A 15,455-nucleotide genomic window follows, 5' to 3' on the forward strand; every position below is an offset into this window, starting at 1 on the left:
ATCTGGTTGGTGGGAATGAAAGTATCCAAAGCAAGCAGAAGCTTATGTCAGACTTACTAGCCCAAAATGGGACCCTGTCGGGTTCCTCTCAACTTTTTGTACATGAAAAAAATCTGATTTATTGTCCTATGCACCTCCTAATTTTGAGCATGAGAACGCACTATCTTAAGACTCAACGTTACAGTCATCCGCTTTTGTCGCATACAAGTATAAGTTCTGCTAAAGTTGACTCGTTTGCGATTTGCCTGATCACGATCCTAGTATACCTGAAGGAACGTCGTCGTTTTTATCTTCGAAGTTTATCGTCGCATTACAAAACGAGTCGAGATGTATAATAAATACATCATTGAAGGAGTGTTGGTAACAAGATATACTACGACATTATGGGTATACTATAGCAATGTTTCATGCCGTAAGTTTGAGTTTGTGGTAATACAGCAGTGGTGAAGATATACACAACGAAACATTGCGTTAGGAAATGATTGGTGTTGGTCATCAAAAGAAAGTGTACGATAACGAGCGAGAAGATGTAATGCTGGTTGTCAGCGGTTAAGCCTATGCGACTTGACAGTCCTTGGCGTGCTTCTTCATAGCGTCGCGGCGAGAATACGTCTTGGAACAATTCTTGCAGGTCCATCTAGTTTTCAGATGGCAGCTAATGATGTGCCGCCCGATAGCGCCTCTTTGCATGTTCTGATCGCAACCCTGCCAGAAGCACACAACGGGTTTCTTTTCGGGTCCATACACACCATGAAAGTTGCGAAGATGGGTGCTGAGTTTGCGTTTGTCATGGGAAATGGGATGGTCACACCGTTTACCATCTTCAATCCATGCGCATTCAGAAAGGGCTGCTGGAGTAAGGACGATGAGAGGCTATAATAAAATGTTGGAGAGAAAGACGAACATTGTTCTTGAGACGGCATCATGATAGGTAATGGTTCCGTCGACGACTGTGACATCATCGTTTGCAAGGATGGAGGGATTGTGCCTGAGTTAAACAACGGAAGCTGTCCGTACTGGTTCCTAGTAGCTAAATGAATAGTATGCTCGTGACTCGGCCCGATAAGCTTACCAAACATATGCTTGGGTTAGATTGTTATCCTCGAGCGGAAGATACCATAGATCTTGAGGATAGTAAGACGTTCTATCATCTGCTGTCTCTGAGTGCAATAACATAGAGTTCTCAGGAATGCTCTGGAATGCCGTATTATCATTCACATGGTGCTGGTGTCCAGAGTTCCTGTAGTTTCGCAATGAGGAACGGAACCGGCATAATCATCAGGTATAACAACGTACTGCATTACGAAAAACTCTGGAGGAAGGGCGAAGCCACCCGGAAAGCACTCATCTGATGGACCATTAACAATGGGTCCAGACCAACACGCGGTCGAAGCGCAAGAACTTGAAGTTCCAGGGGCGTGATTTGGGCTATCGCGCAGACAACAGCGTCAGACCTCAAATATTGATGCGATCAATGCACTAATCACCTTGTAGTTTCGTTGTAGCCGAAGGTTGAGGCACCAGTGACTGGATTGAAGGATTGCATGCTGGCGGTTGGATTGAAGATGGAGGGCTGGGATCGGTTTCTACTATCCATAGGGCCAGGCATGGTATTTTATAGCTTCGCAGATCCGAAATCTCCCTTTCCATGCCAGAACATAGCTCGTGGACCTTGGTTGAGTACAGCCTGCACCGATGGCTGGTGGCGAACTCAGAAAAGGCAATAAAAAGAGTTTCCGACATATTCAGATATCCAAGTGTTCGGGCATGCGCCAATGACAGTAGTTACCAAGCCAGCATTCGAGTCATCGAAGGACGCGAGCGTCCACTAGCATGCACATTGATGGGTTGAGAGTAACCGAACCAATGGATTCAATCCACACAAGTATCATCCTGGGGCTTGAGACGACGAGTAACGGGAATATCGCGTTTGACAGAAAGGAGCCTTGAGCCACATGAATGGCGTGAGTTCGGGTGCGGCGCGCAGAACAGCTCGTTACAGGATCATGGTACACACGTACACACACGCTGGTGGTGGTGGTGGTGATGGTGGTAGGACAGCGCCATTTCGCACAGTCGGCGGAGTGGAAGAATACGCCACAGCCTTCACACATATAACGAGATGAATGAGGGCTTCAAATGGAAGGGACCGTATGTGGGTGCGCAGGATAGCATTCCCGCCCTTCTGTATGGAACAGCTCAATGTCACTTTGGGTCGTATGATGCATCTACTTTGGGATCGGAGATAATTAATAAAGACTTACATTTTTCGGGTGGCCCCTCCGATGGGCCAGAGAACGCCAGACGGCACATATATGCTATGCGCTAACACAGTCATACAATCCGCGTTGGTAGTATTGGGCCTTGGCGGCCTGGCCAACCCCCTGCACGCAAGTACTCGTGTTCATCCGATTTCTCCCGATCCAACCTAGGATGCGGCACAGCGGTGTGCAAGTTATGGCTATGGCCATTGGTCAGACACAGTAACCAATTGGGCGACCATAAAACGTGAACAATATTCGAAATGAAGTGGCGTCGTGGCGAGCGGGGTGCACATACTATAGTAAAAAGAACGTACGCACAAACTTTAAAACCGCCGCCGCAGGAATATTCCCAAGGTTGTTATGGCGGAGGCGTTGCACAGGCGTATCAAGAAACAATTCAGCATTTAGTATTCAAACTTTGCAACAGCCACGGCCTCGTGTTGGCCTCATGGATCAGTCAGTTAAAGATGGTATGAAGAGAACACAACATTAGAATACACTGGATTACAGCAACCAAGCAGAGACATGGGAGAAAGAGATATGCGATGTTGAAGAAAGATGACAGATATAGTTCCTCTACTTTTTCTGAGCGGAGTCGTAGTGCCATTTATCCCTACTTCTTCAGTGTGCCAATGACAGCGTCTGGTGCATATCTTGGAATCACCTACACGACGAATGAGCCAAGGACAACGAATTGGGACAGTGTTTCATACCTTCGGGTCGTGGAGCATGTTGAACTCCTCAGTCGCGTCACGACCAGCGTAGAGAATGATAGCTTTCTCGCCTCCCGGGTGATCAGGCAAGAACTGTGTCGCGAAAAAGTCAGCAAGTTTGCAGGACTGGAAGGCCTACGCTTACGGATGTGACGTCCAGCACCTGGCCATTAACAATGACCCAGATGTCGTCCTTCTTGTTGTGCTTAGCTACATCTGCGGCACTGAATTCCTTTGATAGCGATGACGACTGGGCGGGAACACTCGTGACAGCAGGCTGTGTAGACGCAGATGAAGTAGCAGGCTTCGACTCGAGCTGTCCTACGAGTGCACCAAGACGTCCGCCTGCCTTCTCTACGATGGCGCTAGTCGTCTGGAGGAGATAGGCAGCAGCTGAATCGCCAGATACACGTCCAAAAACAACACATCCAAGCAGTGACGAACCACCAAGACGGTTGGCACCGTGTACACCACCAGCAACCTCACCAGCAGCGAAGAGACCAGAGATGGGTTTGCCATCCTTTCCGATGACACGTGATTCGGGGTCGATTTCCAAGCCACCCATGGTATAGTGCAATACAGGGGTCATAATTGCGACGTTGAAGTAGTCGTTCATGCTCCACTCTCCTGTTGAGAAGTACTTCTGGAGTTGAGCAACAGTGATATATCTTAAGAAATGACGTTACCTTCTTTCCAAATGGATCCTTCTTTGCCTTGACACCTGCATTGTACGTGTCGAAAGTCTTCTTAAGATATTCAGGCTTGATGCCCATCTCTTTAGCAAGAGCCTCGCCAGAATCGAAACGCTTCATGAGACCACGACCGACATAGTGCTTGCAGTGCCATTCAATCTCGCTTGAAGCCTGCCCGTTAAGGATCAAGCGAATGGGATACTAAGGAAGATCTTTGGGTGAATGACAAAAAGCAACAATTACATTCAAATACCTTGCCGTTCTCCCAAATCTTGCCAGTGACGTAATCGCGATGTTGAAGCTCATCGACGAAACGGTCGCCGTTCTTGTCAAGAAGTAAACCGCCAACACCACGAAGAGCCTCTGCAGCCAAGAACTTCACTTTCGCGTCGGGCTCGTTAGGGTCAACAAGACCCGTCGGGTGCACTTGCACTTTTTCGAGGTCGATCGCACTCGCACCAATAGCCATGGCAATCTTCTGACCATCACCTGTGCAGTGGTCACCATTCGTCGTCGGGAGATCATAGTATTCAGGACGGTGCTTCTTCAGCAGAGAGTCACCGCCAGTGAAATCGGCGGCATAACCACCAGTAGCGAGGACGACGGGGCCATGTGCAGTTTCTGTCTTGCCATTGCGGACATACTCAACACCCGTAACTGCGCCAGATTCGTCTTTGAGAAGCTTCGTGACACGGGACTTCTTGTATATTTTCACGCGGTCTGGCTGGCTCACTGACAAATCCTCCAGGCGCTCCATTTGTGCGTAAGTAATAACCTGTCAGTACAGAAATGCGTAGTTAGTGCAAGTTCTACACTTAAAGAACGGAGATTGCGACTACATACCATACCAGGGAATTGTGCATTCCCTCTGTGTGTACGAGGCTGGCTATGGCCTCCTAACCGCGCGACCTTTGAGAGGTCCAGGCCGAATTTGTCCTGTAGCCAGTTGACAGCATCGCCTGAGCGTCCAGTCAACACACGGATAAGGTCATCGCGAGCAAGTTCACGAGCCTAAAATACATTGGTATGAGAGTCGGGTACAAACATGGGATCACTCACAGATTTCTTCGTGTCCTCAAAGAAAATCTTTGCGTTATCTGGGATACCAGCCTCCTGCTGCGTCTGAGTACCAGCACCGTTGATACCAGAAGTGGCCTTTGTGGAGTTTCCACCCATGAATCTGCGGAACTCCGTCAGCAAGTGTTTCACCCTCTATGTGAATCTTCGTACCCTTGCTTGTCGAGTAGCAATACGTTAGCACCACGCTCAAGAAGGGTGTGAGCTGCAGAGAGACCAGCAAGGCCACCTCCAACGACGATGACCTGTGACATTGCGATAATTGTTAGGAGTGTGCGGAGAAGATGGTAGTGGAGAGGGAGCAAGGTGGGGGAAGCTGTTCCGGGTCAAGTACCTATGATTGCTAGCCAATCACAATGCGCAAGGTTTAAATTAAAATGAGCATGTGATTGTCTCATTATGTCAGCTTTCGGGTATGGAAATCACGGGCGGCAAACGAGCTCCCGGTCACCCTCATGAACGATTTATCCTTCCGGAAACCTATCCCGGTGTTCCTCTTTCACAAACAAAATTATCTGTTGTACCAATCGTGGAGGGGAATCATCTAAAATTCTATCGCATGATCTGTGGTACACTGTAAAAAAACACCCGATAATGAGACCGCAGTCTATGCTTTAACTCCCTACTTGCTCCGCCTTGACAAGCTGATATAACTCTTGGCAGCACCTTTCAACAATATCCGTCATGCTCATCTCTTTGTCCTCTTTCTCAGGCTCGATTAAAACAAGACCTTCCACCTTATTTGTCAAGCCCCCATTCTCAACATCACCACCCTCGAATATTTCGCGGTGTGCGTCTAGGTATGCAGGGAGCACGATCGTCTCCCAGTAGTCAGGAGGATCTACCCATGCGTCCCCCTCTTCATTAAATTGCGCTCCATGAGAGTAACCGGGCAAATAACGGAGGCGCGTGGAGTTAAGGGAAATTAGACCATCAACGTGGCAGGATTGACATTCAAGAGGTTATGAGGAGGAGAAAAAGTCAATAATCATCCGAGCGGAATAAGAACGAAGATAGAGCGGAAATACTAAATGACATACTTGCTGTGATGTAAACCTGCCGCGCTCTCCTTCGGCCCTCCAATGTCTTGAGTGGAAGACGGAGTAAGAAGCGCATATCTAGCTGTTCTGTGACTTCCTATGACCGAGTCGCGTTAATTCCTCATTCTACTGAGGCATAAATGCTGACACACCTGATTCCAATACAACAGAAACCCGTCCACCAAGCCCCACACTATATTGATGTGATCGCTCTCCTTGACTTGATCTTGGATAACTCTGAAGTTCTCAGCCAGACGGCGTTGACACTCTGCTTCTATAGGTAAATCCGTGTGCTTGTTCAAATGATCATGGCTTCTATGATCATCTGGTATGCATCCTGTGTCTTTCACGTGCTTCAAAAATTTGGAAAGTCGTGGGTAGTCAATTGCGCAATCTGGAGCATCCCAATCCTGGTAGCCATGCTTTATGGGGAGTAGTTCCTCAGGCTGCGCGACTGCTCAGCGAAAAAACACGATCGATCTGAGCACCTTACTGGAGCAAAATCCTGTCATAGTAGGTAAGTTAATGTTGATATTCTTTGAGAAATCCACCGACATCCTGATGCACAATGACACTATTGGGCAGTATGTTCTTCAGATGCTTCGCTAGAGTAGTCTTTCCTGAGCAAGTGGCACCACTTATCAATGTCATAGGTAGTCAATCGGTAGTTCCTATAGAATGTGAAATGTTCACATACCCTAAGCCTACAAGGATAACCTTGGTCTGAATTTCGGCCATCTAAGCCACGACTCCAGACAATTCAAAGACGGTGGTGGATATGCTCTGATCTACCAGCGATTCCGCGGACCGCCAACCGAGTCAGCCGAGTTTGACTTGCTCAGGATTGTCATTACAGCAGCGACTACCTACATGCGGCAAATACCGGTACGTAGTCAAATTTGAAATTCTTAATGTCCGAGCCTTATGTTGTTCTCCACGATCCTCCGAGTCCGTATACGACCTAATCGTAAGATCTCAGCATCTCTCACTGCAATTGAAGGTCGTTGAAGCGCGGAGAGAATAATATGCAATATAGGGTAATGTATTTACAATACTAATTCAGGTGTACAGCTTGTAAGTTGTCGAATATTCATTCAACATCGCAAATCTCATCCCTGTCTCTCTGCTCTCTTCTTAACATCTTCTGCACTCTCTGCAACTTTCTGAGTGCCTTCACGTTTCGCCTCGTCTGTCTTTGACTGCCCCCAACCAAACCAGCTTTGGCCTGCGTCCTTGGCTTCATCCGCGCGTTGTATGACAGCGTCCTTCGTCTCCTCAAACTTCTGTTCGGATGTCCTCCTAGTGTCCGCTAGAGATTGCTCAGCTGCATTCTTGTACTGATTCAGTTTTGTCTGTGCATCATGTGCTGCCTGTCGTGCCTGTTCGGTCAGGTCGTAGCGAGACTCATCTACTTTTTGGCGGGATCCAGTGACTTTCTCTTTAGCTGAGGCCTACGCGTAGCAGGTCAGACGTGACCCACTTAGATGCTCAGGAGACAGACCTTCGCAGCACTATAGCTCTCCTGAGCTTCTTTAAGGCCATCTTCAGCCCTTGCCTTCCCTGCCTCCCCAGCTTGCTTTATATCGCCCTGTGCTGCACGCACTGCACGCTTGATGTCCTCTTCATCTCTGCGTTTTTGCTCTTGAAGGCTGACGCCCCGGCTGCGATTGTAGAAGTAGTACATTCCCCCGATGGCCGCAACAGCAGATGCGATAATGAGGCCGTTGTTGTGTCCGCCACCGCCATCAGTGGAAGGGCTGACCTTTGGATTGGGCGACGCTTGTCCCGGCGAAGGCTGTGTTGCGTACGTCCTACGCGTCTGCATTTGCAGTTAGCTTTGAGAATCATGGAATACTGATCTACTTACGACAGGAAGGACGGCGGTCGGGACACGAACGTGAACAACGCTGGAACGCAAATTGGATGCTCTGTACATTGTGAAGGAAGCGGTATAAGTGAAGTGTGCAGGTGTGGTGTGTGGTTGGTGTTGGATGAGCGTATGCCTTTATATCCAACATCGGCTCCTAATGACGACAAACTCTTGTATGACGTCGTTAGTCACGTGTGCCTGCCCATCCTTCCGAGTCAAACACCAGACCTCGTTAATCATTGCACGAACTGCTTTACACTGTCTTTATTTCTTCATCGTATGTTTTCCAGGCACTTAAGCCACTAGCTACTGCTTATGAGATGTCATCGTATGGAATTCCGTGAGACTTTCCCCCTCGTGCTGCTGCACACTTCAAAGCAACTCTACTGCATTGTCATTTAAACATTGGGCGAAATATGTAATATTTCGCTCTATGTTCAAATGGAGCCGCAGCGCGTTTTATGCACCAGATATCTTGTCACCTAATCATACCTCAACGTTTATTTAATGATCCGCAGTTTCCACGAGGATATACATTACAGGAGCCGCTCACCCGCGAGCAAATGAAATTTGAAAACTGGACAACCAACCTCAATGATAAGGATCGAGACCAAGACGCCCAGGCATTCATCACGCGTGCAGTGTACCGGGCATTCGCGAGAGATGACTCCAAGATGACCGGTATATCCTTCGGACAGTTAGGCTTTCAACTCTGGAGTCTAGACATGCCAGATAGTGATGAAAATGTCATGGGCAGGTATACGTAAGATGACTCGCAGAGGACAAAGCTTGCAGCTTGATAGGTCAGCATCATCAAGAGGGGGCGGTCGCCTTGAGACATGGGGAGCTCTTACACGGCTCGAGAAACGAAATACCGCCAGTATTACCATTAAATATTAAATGCTCATCTATAAGCGTATGTTCAAAATTACTTGAAATGCAGTGCAGACCACCTCATGATGTTGAATATACTTTCTATGCTACCATCAGCGCCATCAGCGCCCGAGATGTGAAGGTCAAGGTGTTGCTTGTTGGGTGTGCTTCTACTCCTTGATGTGGGGCATCTGGAGGCTGAAGGCGGGACAACAGAATGGCATCTAAGGTGCTCCGTGTCCAGCCCGGAGAATCCAACGTGAAGTACAAACCCTGCTATTACACAGTCCTTATGTTCGCGACAAGTCCCGGAGATTACAAACAAACCCATCGGATCATGATCATGAACACGTTGGAGGGATACGACAGAGCCTCGTGGCAATCATGCCGCCATCAGCAACCGCGAAATCTGTCGTGTGTCTCGCTGACCTCGTTCTCGTTGGTCAGGAGGCCGCACTTATTACGCTTACCACGTCAAAGATCACAGATACGAAGAGACATTTCTTGGGAATATCTTTGGACGTGTGAACAAAGCATAAATAACTTCTTCGAATGATATCTTATCAGTAGCGCAGGAATAAACATAGCAAATTACATTCGAAGCTGGAAGGAATCCAGATAGTTATGCGGATAGACGTACCACACATCCCTGAATATATCAAAGCTCCCTGGGGGGCAAGTCGTCTCTCTTTTCGTATATGTCATATTTTGGCAAGGTTCCTGCAGCCTGTAATTCTTTGGCCACTTTCTCTGCACCCTCAAACACCCGCAGGAAATTTCCCCCAGTGAGCCCAACTAGATCTTGCTTGCTCCATCCGCGTTGGTACAACTCAGCGATCTGAGAAGTGAGAACAGTCAATCATCGCTTAAATATGGGAAGATGTCACGTACAAGAGCAGGATACTTTGAAACGTCCTCGAGTCCTGTCGGAGTGACTTCAATCCCATCATAGTCACTCCCGATCCCGACGCTGTAACAACCTTCAGATCGGCAGCCGAGCGAGTATCAGTCATAACTCACTGTTTCACTCCAGCAACTTTGGCAATATGCTCAATGTGATCAGCAACGGCTTCAATATCGGCCTCGCCGTCGGCGGCAACAAATGGGCCATTGAAGTTGACCTGCACAACCATTAAAATCAGCAGATTTATTATTTTCTGGACAGACCATAACAACGGCATCTCTTTGCCCCTCGCCGAAACCGACGAGACTAAGCACTTCGTCGGGCACATTGCGGGCAACATCGTGAATGGCTCTGGCAGATGAATGGGACCAGATGACTGGTGCCTTGGAATGCAGCAAGGCTTGCGTTGCAGTCATGTCAGAAGTATGAGATAGATCAACAAGCATTCCAAGTCTGTTCATCTCCTCCACGAGCCTGAATCCAAGAGGGCTGAGGCCATAGTGCCGCGGGACGCTCGGTATCAAGTAACCACAGGAGTCAGCGAAAGCGTTGTGACAAGTGTGGGTCAGAGTTACGTAGCGAACACCAAGCTCATAGTACTGGCGGAGGACGGCAATAGAGTTCCCGAGTTGATGTGCACTGATATGACTTTAGGGTAATCAAAGGGAGCTAGCGACATGGCGCTCACCCCTCAACACCTAGAATGCTTGCAATTTTGCGGTCTCTTATTGCCGATTTGATGCCACTTGTGCTGACAGCGTATGAAAAATCCTGCGCCAGACATCAGTCAGCATTCCTAACATAAGGTTTATGGAACTTACGTTAGGATATTTCGATATCAGGCCCTTTGCGACGTCAATCTGCTCGAGGGTGTCTCTATCATTTTGTGTCGTCAGCGAGATGCATTGAACTCAACAAGGAATATCCAGACCGGACGCGCCAGGTAGCCGTTAAGAAATCGGCGCCCTCATCTTCAGGCTTTGCACAACCCACGTATACAGACCTGATGAAAGTCAGTTTAGGGTAGAATGCAAGGATACCGCTGTATACCAAAAGAAGCCTCCGACTTTCCCTTCCCTCAGACGTGGGATATCCACATGCATGGGCATTTGACCGTCAAGAGGAATATCGGTGACGTTGTTGCGCCAGACGAAGCGAGCGACAATAGGAAGATCTCAAAAGCGCATTGTGAGATGACAGACAGGTCATGCTCGGAAGGAAACATACCAATGTGGCCATCCTGTGTGTTCCGTCAGTGAGGAATGAGCAGAAAATTTGGCCAAGAGGCGTACGATGACCGGAGCAATGTCGAGCACACGCTGTGCTGCAAGCTTAGGATCCCGGGGTAACTTTCCCGACGACAGTCCAATATCGCTTACAAAGCTGGGATCAACCAGTGCGACGACTCCAACAGCGATGAGAAAAGCAGTCAGCACAGACCAGGCAACTGCACGGTTGCGAAGTGTGCGAGAGTCCCGTTGCACTGTCTCATCGTTTGGAATTAGAGGTTCGGTTTCACCGTGACCGTTCATCTTTGTGGACACCAACAGCCTGTGAACAGAAGTCGCTCCTATACTCTTATTAATAATATTTAAATATTTACATGAGATCATGTGATGGTCTAATTTTAAATAAGCGGTCACGCTTAGCAGCCGGGTTCGGAAACGGCCGTGCCAGGGTCCCATGACTCAGTGAATTTGATGAAGACCGAACCTGGGAAATGAAGCTTCCTGTCTCCCCACTAGTACCCCCAACGTTGGTTGCAGTCATGCATGGACCATTTACTCTGACCAGGTTGTATAAAGGCTCAGTAGTATCGAAGGCGCGGTATGGGTAGGAGAAGCCCCCTGACGAGAAATTTGGCAAGTTCGAAACCGCTGCCATCCGCCTTTCTAGCGTCCCTCTGGCCCAGACCCTTATCGATATATCCTGGGAGACGGGTGCCAAGGAGGTGGTTTACCTCGCGACGCTCAACTGGACGCTCTAGCTTCGGCTTCGCTTCGTAGCCACTTGCTGATGGTGGCCTTCGCTAGTGTATATTCACCGCAACCGGTGAGTGCGATGACCGTTGAGTAATTCCACTAACACCCATGGTTGCTATCAGGACTTACCTCGCACTCTCAGCATCACGTGTTTGTCACATTTACACAAATTCACTTTTTGTTTCATGTCTCACCAAATGACAATTTGGCAGCTTGGTAATGATGCGGAAGCTACTAGGGTGCTCATGGCTTCTACATCATTATTAAGCAGCCAATCTGAGCCGGAAGTGCTGCATGTCCCAGGGCCACAATCCCCAAGCCTCATTGATCTTCTTTCTCGATGACGAGCGCGTGGCCATCGATATACTGTGACCGTTGTCACCTATAACTTGTGTAGGATCTAGGAGGGTTGGGGCAGAATTTCACACAAAGTTTTCGCACGTGAGTGAACGTTCACTTGGCTTTGCCGCGTTGCTGCTGATGACGTTGTGAAGTTGGAGCGGAAATCTGTGCCCATAACAAGCTGGAGATTGAATATCGAGCATTGATATCAGTGCTGCTATTCTTCTATGCCTCGACTCTTAGAAAATAACGCACGACCGTATATAAATGTATCATTTGTTGATGAAACCTTCTCTGGGAATCTCATCACCAGGAGCATCGAATACGTCCCCGCAGCGCTTCGACTACGAATTGCTTGAGATATTCATAACCAGAATCTCGTGAAAGGCCTATGAGGCAGATTCAAGTTTGCCAGTCACTAGTGACTCGATGATGCCAACGCGGGAATGACGTGTGTACCTCTGAATGATTAGTCTCTATCGCTGTCAGATGGTAGAAAGGTACGACAGTCAGTCTGCGTCTGCTAAAACCTGGTCGACAATGAGATACTTGATAGTTACATGCTGCTTGAGTTCCCTAGTATTTACTGTATTGTCCAATGTATGACGTACGTCGCGGCAGTTGCCGCTCTCAACCCGGGGGCCCCCGCATGCAGTCTAAGTGCCACTACGTCCTAATTTCGGCACTTGGTCGCCAGTACCCGCTCAGAGCTTACTTTCCATGGTCGTGATACCCATTGTGAGTAATTCTTCGGTTAAAGCTTGAAGCTTGACTGATGCTGGTGCTTTTCACTATAGTATTTTTGGACAAGTTTCACATCCTCGCTTATCATCTTTTCTGTAGTACACGCCAGTCCAAGTCCCGAATCAGGAATTTTGCATCTTGTACAGTTGCTGTTGAGTCATCGGGTTCGGGGACCGTACCAACTATGTATCTCAATGAATGGCGCCGCTGTCAGCTGCCAGTGGCTCGCAGACCCGCTCTTTCTGAATTATTGTATACACAGCCACTCCGCGGGATTACTCAGCCAATCATTATGGTGTACAACTTTCTATCTGCACACACCGTGGCGGCTTTGGGACGTGTCGCCGGTGGGTAATCCACAGTGTTTGTGTCATATCAGAAAGCAGCGCTACTGTGATCATCTTTGCGCAACCAACCGATTATTGATGCATGACGCACGTATGTTCCCATCTCATTGCTACACTACCATAAAAAATCACCGCAGCGCCACAAAGATCCATGATCTCTGTCCGGAACCATCCGCTGATTGATTGGTTAGAGATGCTGTTCCATTGGTTAGAGATGCTGTTCCATTGATAGCTACTGCCAAACTAGCAAGCCTGATGGAACACATGATCTACCTATATATGCCTCGGTCATGGGATTTAGGGTGCCCTTCGAAAACCCCTCTGACAGTCCCCCCCATTTCTCTCTATCCACAATGGCCGAGGCTCTGGCGCGTATGTATATCGCCGGCATCTGGTTGGAGGCGATCTTGTATGGTACGTGCTGATGAATTTCTATTGTATCGCCAAACACAATAACTTTTCTACCAGGTATCAAGTGCGCCCTGCCATAGCACACGGGGTTGTTTCTGATGGTGGTTGTAGCTGCATCTTATTCTCCATTTGTCTTTTCGTCCTGCTAGGCCACCACGGAGCATCTCGAAAGTGAGTGGAAGTCTACATCTTCTCAAACAAGAGCACAATTATGTTTAGGATGCTCCTGTTCTCGAGCGTTGTCCAATTTTCGTTGGCTACAGTGCATGTTACCATAAGCTTGCTGGAGTTGATTGCTGCTTTCGCAACTTCAGCCAGCGCAGCTGAGAACTACTTCGCCGATCCTGGTGCCAACAAACTGTTCGTCAGTGGCTTCTATGTATATATCGTCAATGTCAGTAGCGAAGCATCAGTATCTTCTATATCGTTCGACTCACGCCTATCATTTTAGACATTCGCTCAAGAACTACTCCTGGTGAGTTTCGGGATCCAGGCTTGATTACAACACAGATGAATGTTTACCTTTCAGATTTGGAGACTATACGTGATCTGGGATCACAACTTCAAGATATGCATCATACCGGTACTCTACCTCTACCTTTGTGTTTACTACTAATGTAACTTTCGTGTTGATGACCTACCGCCTATAGGTCATTCTCTGGATGCTTCACTGCAGTAAGCTAGACGTGTAAGACAGGGAGCTATATGTGGTGACATTCTGTCAGGTATAGCATCGATCGCTGTTTCTGGTTTTATACCCGCAACAGCCACGCCGCTCACGCGCAATGTCCATTCATACGGACTCGCCGGGTGGGGTCTCGAGACTGGTGTCAATTTTCTTGCATCAGGCTGCATAGCCTACCGTCTATGGCACGCGGGGCGCCGCACGGCTATTCTTACGGGGCGACACTTCAACTATAAGACTAGTTTTCTCATCATCATCGAATGTGGGGCCCTTATCACAACGTGTACCGCGGTCATGTTTTCCCTCTATGCAGCAAACAAACCGGAGGGACTCGTTGGAGTCGGAGCAGCGACTCAAATTGCGGTGGGTGCAGAGTAGGCTATCCATGGCGTGTGGTTTGATTATTTTTTTCCTCTACATAGACTGCCTCGCCGTTACTAATCATCGCGCGGGTGGGGTTCTCTATGTCCAAGAGAAAGACGATTTTGACGGAGACCTCCCTTACTGTCTGCCCGAGTCCCTTGCAAGAGTGAATGCAAACAGGGTGTTGGATACATACAGGGTTTTTCTGTTAGATGCTATCTGAGCTGGGGGTGGACCAAGGGATAGGAAAGAAGTGAAGATAGTGATTGCAGCTTGAGTCCGTTGCAGATATCGGCAGAAAAGGAATTCAGACAGGCATTAATATTGCTATGACCCACAAGTCCAGTATTTGATTGAGATCATCAAGTCGTGGTAGTCGAGGAACTCTTCACAAGCCCTGTGAGTAGTTCGCCTGCAACTTGGCAATTCCAGCTATGAATAAAAGTAGATCAATGTTCTCTGACCGGAAATGAGTGTATGAGATGGCAACCAAGGGAATTAGGTTATCGGAATAATTAGCATGAACCGTTGTCAACAGTGGTATTCCATGAAGAAATATATACCATACAAAACACTGAACTTTCAGAGTATGGGAGCCATGAGATAGACGTCGCAATGGCTGTGCCTTTTAACCGATATGATTAAGAGTCCTAGAGAAAAACCCCATCTTGTTGGATGAGTAGGCTGGCGTTGTCATTAGGTTTATGTTCGGGTGCTTGGGTGCCGTTGGACAAAAAGCAAGTGACGAGCCAAGTCGACCAGCAACCTTTATGTGAGAGTGAGGCCAACATATAGCTGATGCTGGAAATTAGCTGACACAGATATCTTGTGGCTAGAAAAGGACTCGGACGGGCGCCAAGTTGAATGACTCCGAGGTGAATGCCGATATGATATCTAAATTTATCTTCCACCGCAGGGACAGGATTGGAACCTACAATAATTGAATGCTGCGAGATGAAGTAATGTAGGAAGTCAAGGCTGCATGCAAAGGTATTTGTATACGAGGAACAGGTCCAGTGAAGACAGAAACTAGAGCGGCGGCATTGCACAGTACGTGCTGTATTCAAGCTATGGAATAAATACAATAGAAGAACTCGACTCTGACTTGACTGAAACACCCATTATGCACCTGCCACTGCTACTATGCT

The 15,455-nt window shown here is 48.1% G+C and overlaps 6 protein-coding genes across 6 annotated transcripts; 1 reads left to right on the forward strand and 5 right to left on the reverse strand.

Moving 5' to 3' along the window:
- Positions 1–445: 445 nt before the first annotated feature.
- Positions 446–1,707, reverse strand: F5147DRAFT_35990 (uncharacterized protein). Its single transcript, XM_041429383.1, has 5 exons — positions 1,488–1,707; positions 1,297–1,428; positions 1,073–1,240; positions 905–1,023; positions 446–851 (listed from the first exon to the last, which is right to left on the reverse strand). Exons 1-5 carry the CDS (start codon positions 1,607–1,609, stop codon positions 556–558), a joined length of 837 nt encoding a protein of 278 aa, XP_041296168.1. The 5' UTR covers positions 1,610–1,707; the 3' UTR covers positions 446–555.
- A 946-nt stretch (positions 1,708–2,653) lies between these two features.
- On the reverse strand, positions 2,654–5,189 carry F5147DRAFT_680239 (Flavocytochrome c). Its single transcript, XM_041436300.1, has 8 exons — positions 4,900–5,189; positions 4,729–4,849; positions 4,513–4,680; positions 3,923–4,444; positions 3,664–3,870; positions 3,123–3,617; positions 2,978–3,070; positions 2,654–2,928 (listed from the first exon to the last, which is right to left on the reverse strand). The coding sequence occupies exons 1-8, from the start codon at positions 4,998–5,000 to the stop codon at positions 2,878–2,880; spliced, it is 1,758 nt and encodes a 585-aa protein (XP_041296169.1). The 5' UTR covers positions 5,001–5,189; the 3' UTR covers positions 2,654–2,877.
- A 20-nt stretch (positions 5,190–5,209) lies between these two features.
- Positions 5,210–6,620, reverse strand: F5147DRAFT_680246 (uncharacterized protein). Its single transcript, XM_041436301.1, has 6 exons — positions 6,484–6,620; positions 6,342–6,423; positions 6,280–6,291; positions 5,939–6,232; positions 5,787–5,883; positions 5,210–5,605 (listed from the first exon to the last, which is right to left on the reverse strand). The coding sequence occupies exons 1-6, from the start codon at positions 6,522–6,524 to the stop codon at positions 5,361–5,363; spliced, it is 771 nt and encodes a 256-aa protein (XP_041296170.1). The 5' UTR covers positions 6,525–6,620; the 3' UTR covers positions 5,210–5,360.
- A 122-nt stretch (positions 6,621–6,742) lies between these two features.
- On the reverse strand, positions 6,743–7,976 carry F5147DRAFT_680250 (uncharacterized protein). Its single transcript, XM_041436302.1, has 3 exons — positions 7,654–7,976; positions 7,288–7,605; positions 6,743–7,237 (listed from the first exon to the last, which is right to left on the reverse strand). Exons 1-3 carry the CDS (start codon positions 7,720–7,722, stop codon positions 6,896–6,898), a joined length of 729 nt encoding a protein of 242 aa, XP_041296171.1. The 5' UTR covers positions 7,723–7,976; the 3' UTR covers positions 6,743–6,895.
- Positions 7,977–9,010: 1,034 nt separating this feature from the next.
- Positions 9,011–10,987, reverse strand: F5147DRAFT_680255 (membrane dipeptidase-domain-containing protein). The gene is made up of 10 exons (XM_041436303.1): positions 10,726–10,987; positions 10,661–10,673; positions 10,484–10,607; positions 10,365–10,436; positions 10,255–10,309; positions 10,122–10,204; positions 9,697–10,072; positions 9,550–9,650; positions 9,421–9,499; positions 9,011–9,367 (listed from the first exon to the last, which is right to left on the reverse strand). Exons 1-10 carry the CDS (start codon positions 10,963–10,965, stop codon positions 9,188–9,190), a joined length of 1,323 nt encoding a protein of 440 aa, XP_041296172.1. The 5' UTR covers positions 10,966–10,987; the 3' UTR covers positions 9,011–9,187.
- Positions 10,988–12,716: 1,729 nt separating this feature from the next.
- On the forward strand, positions 12,717–14,740 carry F5147DRAFT_680272 (uncharacterized protein). Its single transcript, XM_041436304.1, has 11 exons — positions 12,717–12,939; positions 12,996–13,030; positions 13,052–13,262; positions 13,317–13,323; positions 13,371–13,430; positions 13,479–13,653; positions 13,711–13,734; positions 13,789–13,842; positions 13,910–13,934; positions 13,985–14,307; positions 14,367–14,740. The coding sequence occupies exons 3-11, from the start codon at positions 13,139–13,141 to the stop codon at positions 14,475–14,477; spliced, it is 903 nt and encodes a 300-aa protein (XP_041296173.1). The 5' UTR covers positions 12,717–12,939; positions 12,996–13,030; positions 13,052–13,138; the 3' UTR covers positions 14,478–14,740.
- The last annotated feature ends 715 nt before the right edge of the window (positions 14,741–15,455 follow it).

The sequence above is a fragment of the Suillus discolor genome (assembly GCF_016758755.1).
Source record: "Suillus discolor strain FC423 chromosome Unknown F5147scaffold_11, whole genome shotgun sequence".
NCBI classification, from domain to species: Eukaryota; Fungi; Basidiomycota; class Agaricomycetes; order Boletales; family Suillaceae; genus Suillus; species Suillus discolor.

Bases quoted from the DNA above. Each gene is read 5' to 3' on its own strand.
- F5147DRAFT_680255 (XM_041436303.1), bottom strand. From the start codon at position 10,965: ATGAACGGTCACGGTGAAACCGAACCTCTAATTCCAAACGATGAGACA. The intron at 10,437-10,483 runs GTATACAGCGGT...GACTTTCATCAG, and splicing joins AAAGTCGGAGGCTTCTTTTG to GTCTGTATACGTGGGTTGTG. The intron at 10,205-10,254 runs GTAAGTTCCATA...TGTCTGGCGCAG, and splicing joins TGATATCGAAATATCCTAAC to GATTTTTCATACGCTGTCAG.
- F5147DRAFT_680246 (XM_041436301.1), bottom strand. From the start codon at position 6,524: ATGGCCGAAATTCAGACCAAGGTTATCCTTGTAGGCTTAGG. The intron at 5,884-5,938 runs GTGTGTCAGCAT...ACTCGGTCATAG, and splicing joins TTCTGTTGTATTGGAATCAG to GAAGTCACAGAACAGCTAGA. The intron at 5,606-5,786 runs GTATGTCATTTA...AATTTAATGAAG, and splicing joins GCAGGTTTACATCACAGCAA to AGGGGGACGCATGGGTAGAT.
- F5147DRAFT_680239 (XM_041436300.1), bottom strand. From the start codon at position 5,000: ATGTCACAGGTCATCGTCGTTGGAGGTGGCCTTGCTGGTCTCTCTGCA. The intron at 3,871-3,922 runs GTATTTGAATGT...GATCTTCCTTAG, and splicing joins AGATTTGGGAGAACGGCAAG to TATCCCATTCGCTTGATCCT. The intron at 3,071-3,122 runs GTAAGCGTAGGC...TTCGCGACACAG, and splicing joins AGGTGCTGGACGTCACATCC to TTCTTGCCTGATCACCCGGG.
- F5147DRAFT_35990 (XM_041429383.1), bottom strand. From the start codon at position 1,609: ATGCCTGGCCCTATGGATAGTAGAAACCGATCCCAGCCCTCCATCTTC. The intron at 1,429-1,487 runs GTGATTAGTGCA...TCTGCGCGATAG, and splicing joins GGCTACAACGAAACTACAAG to CCCAAATCACGCCCCTGGAA. The intron at 852-904 runs GTTCGTCTTTCT...TCCTTACTCCAG, and splicing joins GATGCCGTCTCAAGAACAAT to CAGCCCTTTCTGAATGCGCA.
- F5147DRAFT_680250 (XM_041436302.1), bottom strand. From the start codon at position 7,722: ATGTACAGAGCATCCAATTTGCGTTCCAGCGTTGTTCACGTTCGTGTC. The intron at 7,606-7,653 runs GTAAGTAGATCA...CTGCAAATGCAG, and splicing joins CGACCGCCGTCCTTCCTGTC to ACGCGTAGGACGTACGCAAC. The intron at 7,238-7,287 runs GTCTGTCTCCTG...TGCTACGCGTAG, and splicing joins AGAGCTATAGTGCTGCGAAG to GCCTCAGCTAAAGAGAAAGT.
- F5147DRAFT_680272 (XM_041436304.1), top strand. From the start codon at position 13,139: ATGGGATTTAGGGTGCCCTTCGAAAACCCCTCTGACAGTCCCCCCCAT. The intron at 13,654-13,710 runs GTCAGTAGCGAA...CTATCATTTTAG, and splicing joins TCTATGTATATATCGTCAAT to ACATTCGCTCAAGAACTACT. The intron at 14,308-14,366 runs GTGGGTGCAGAG...TCCTCTACATAG, and splicing joins GAGCAGCGACTCAAATTGCG to ACTGCCTCGCCGTTACTAAT.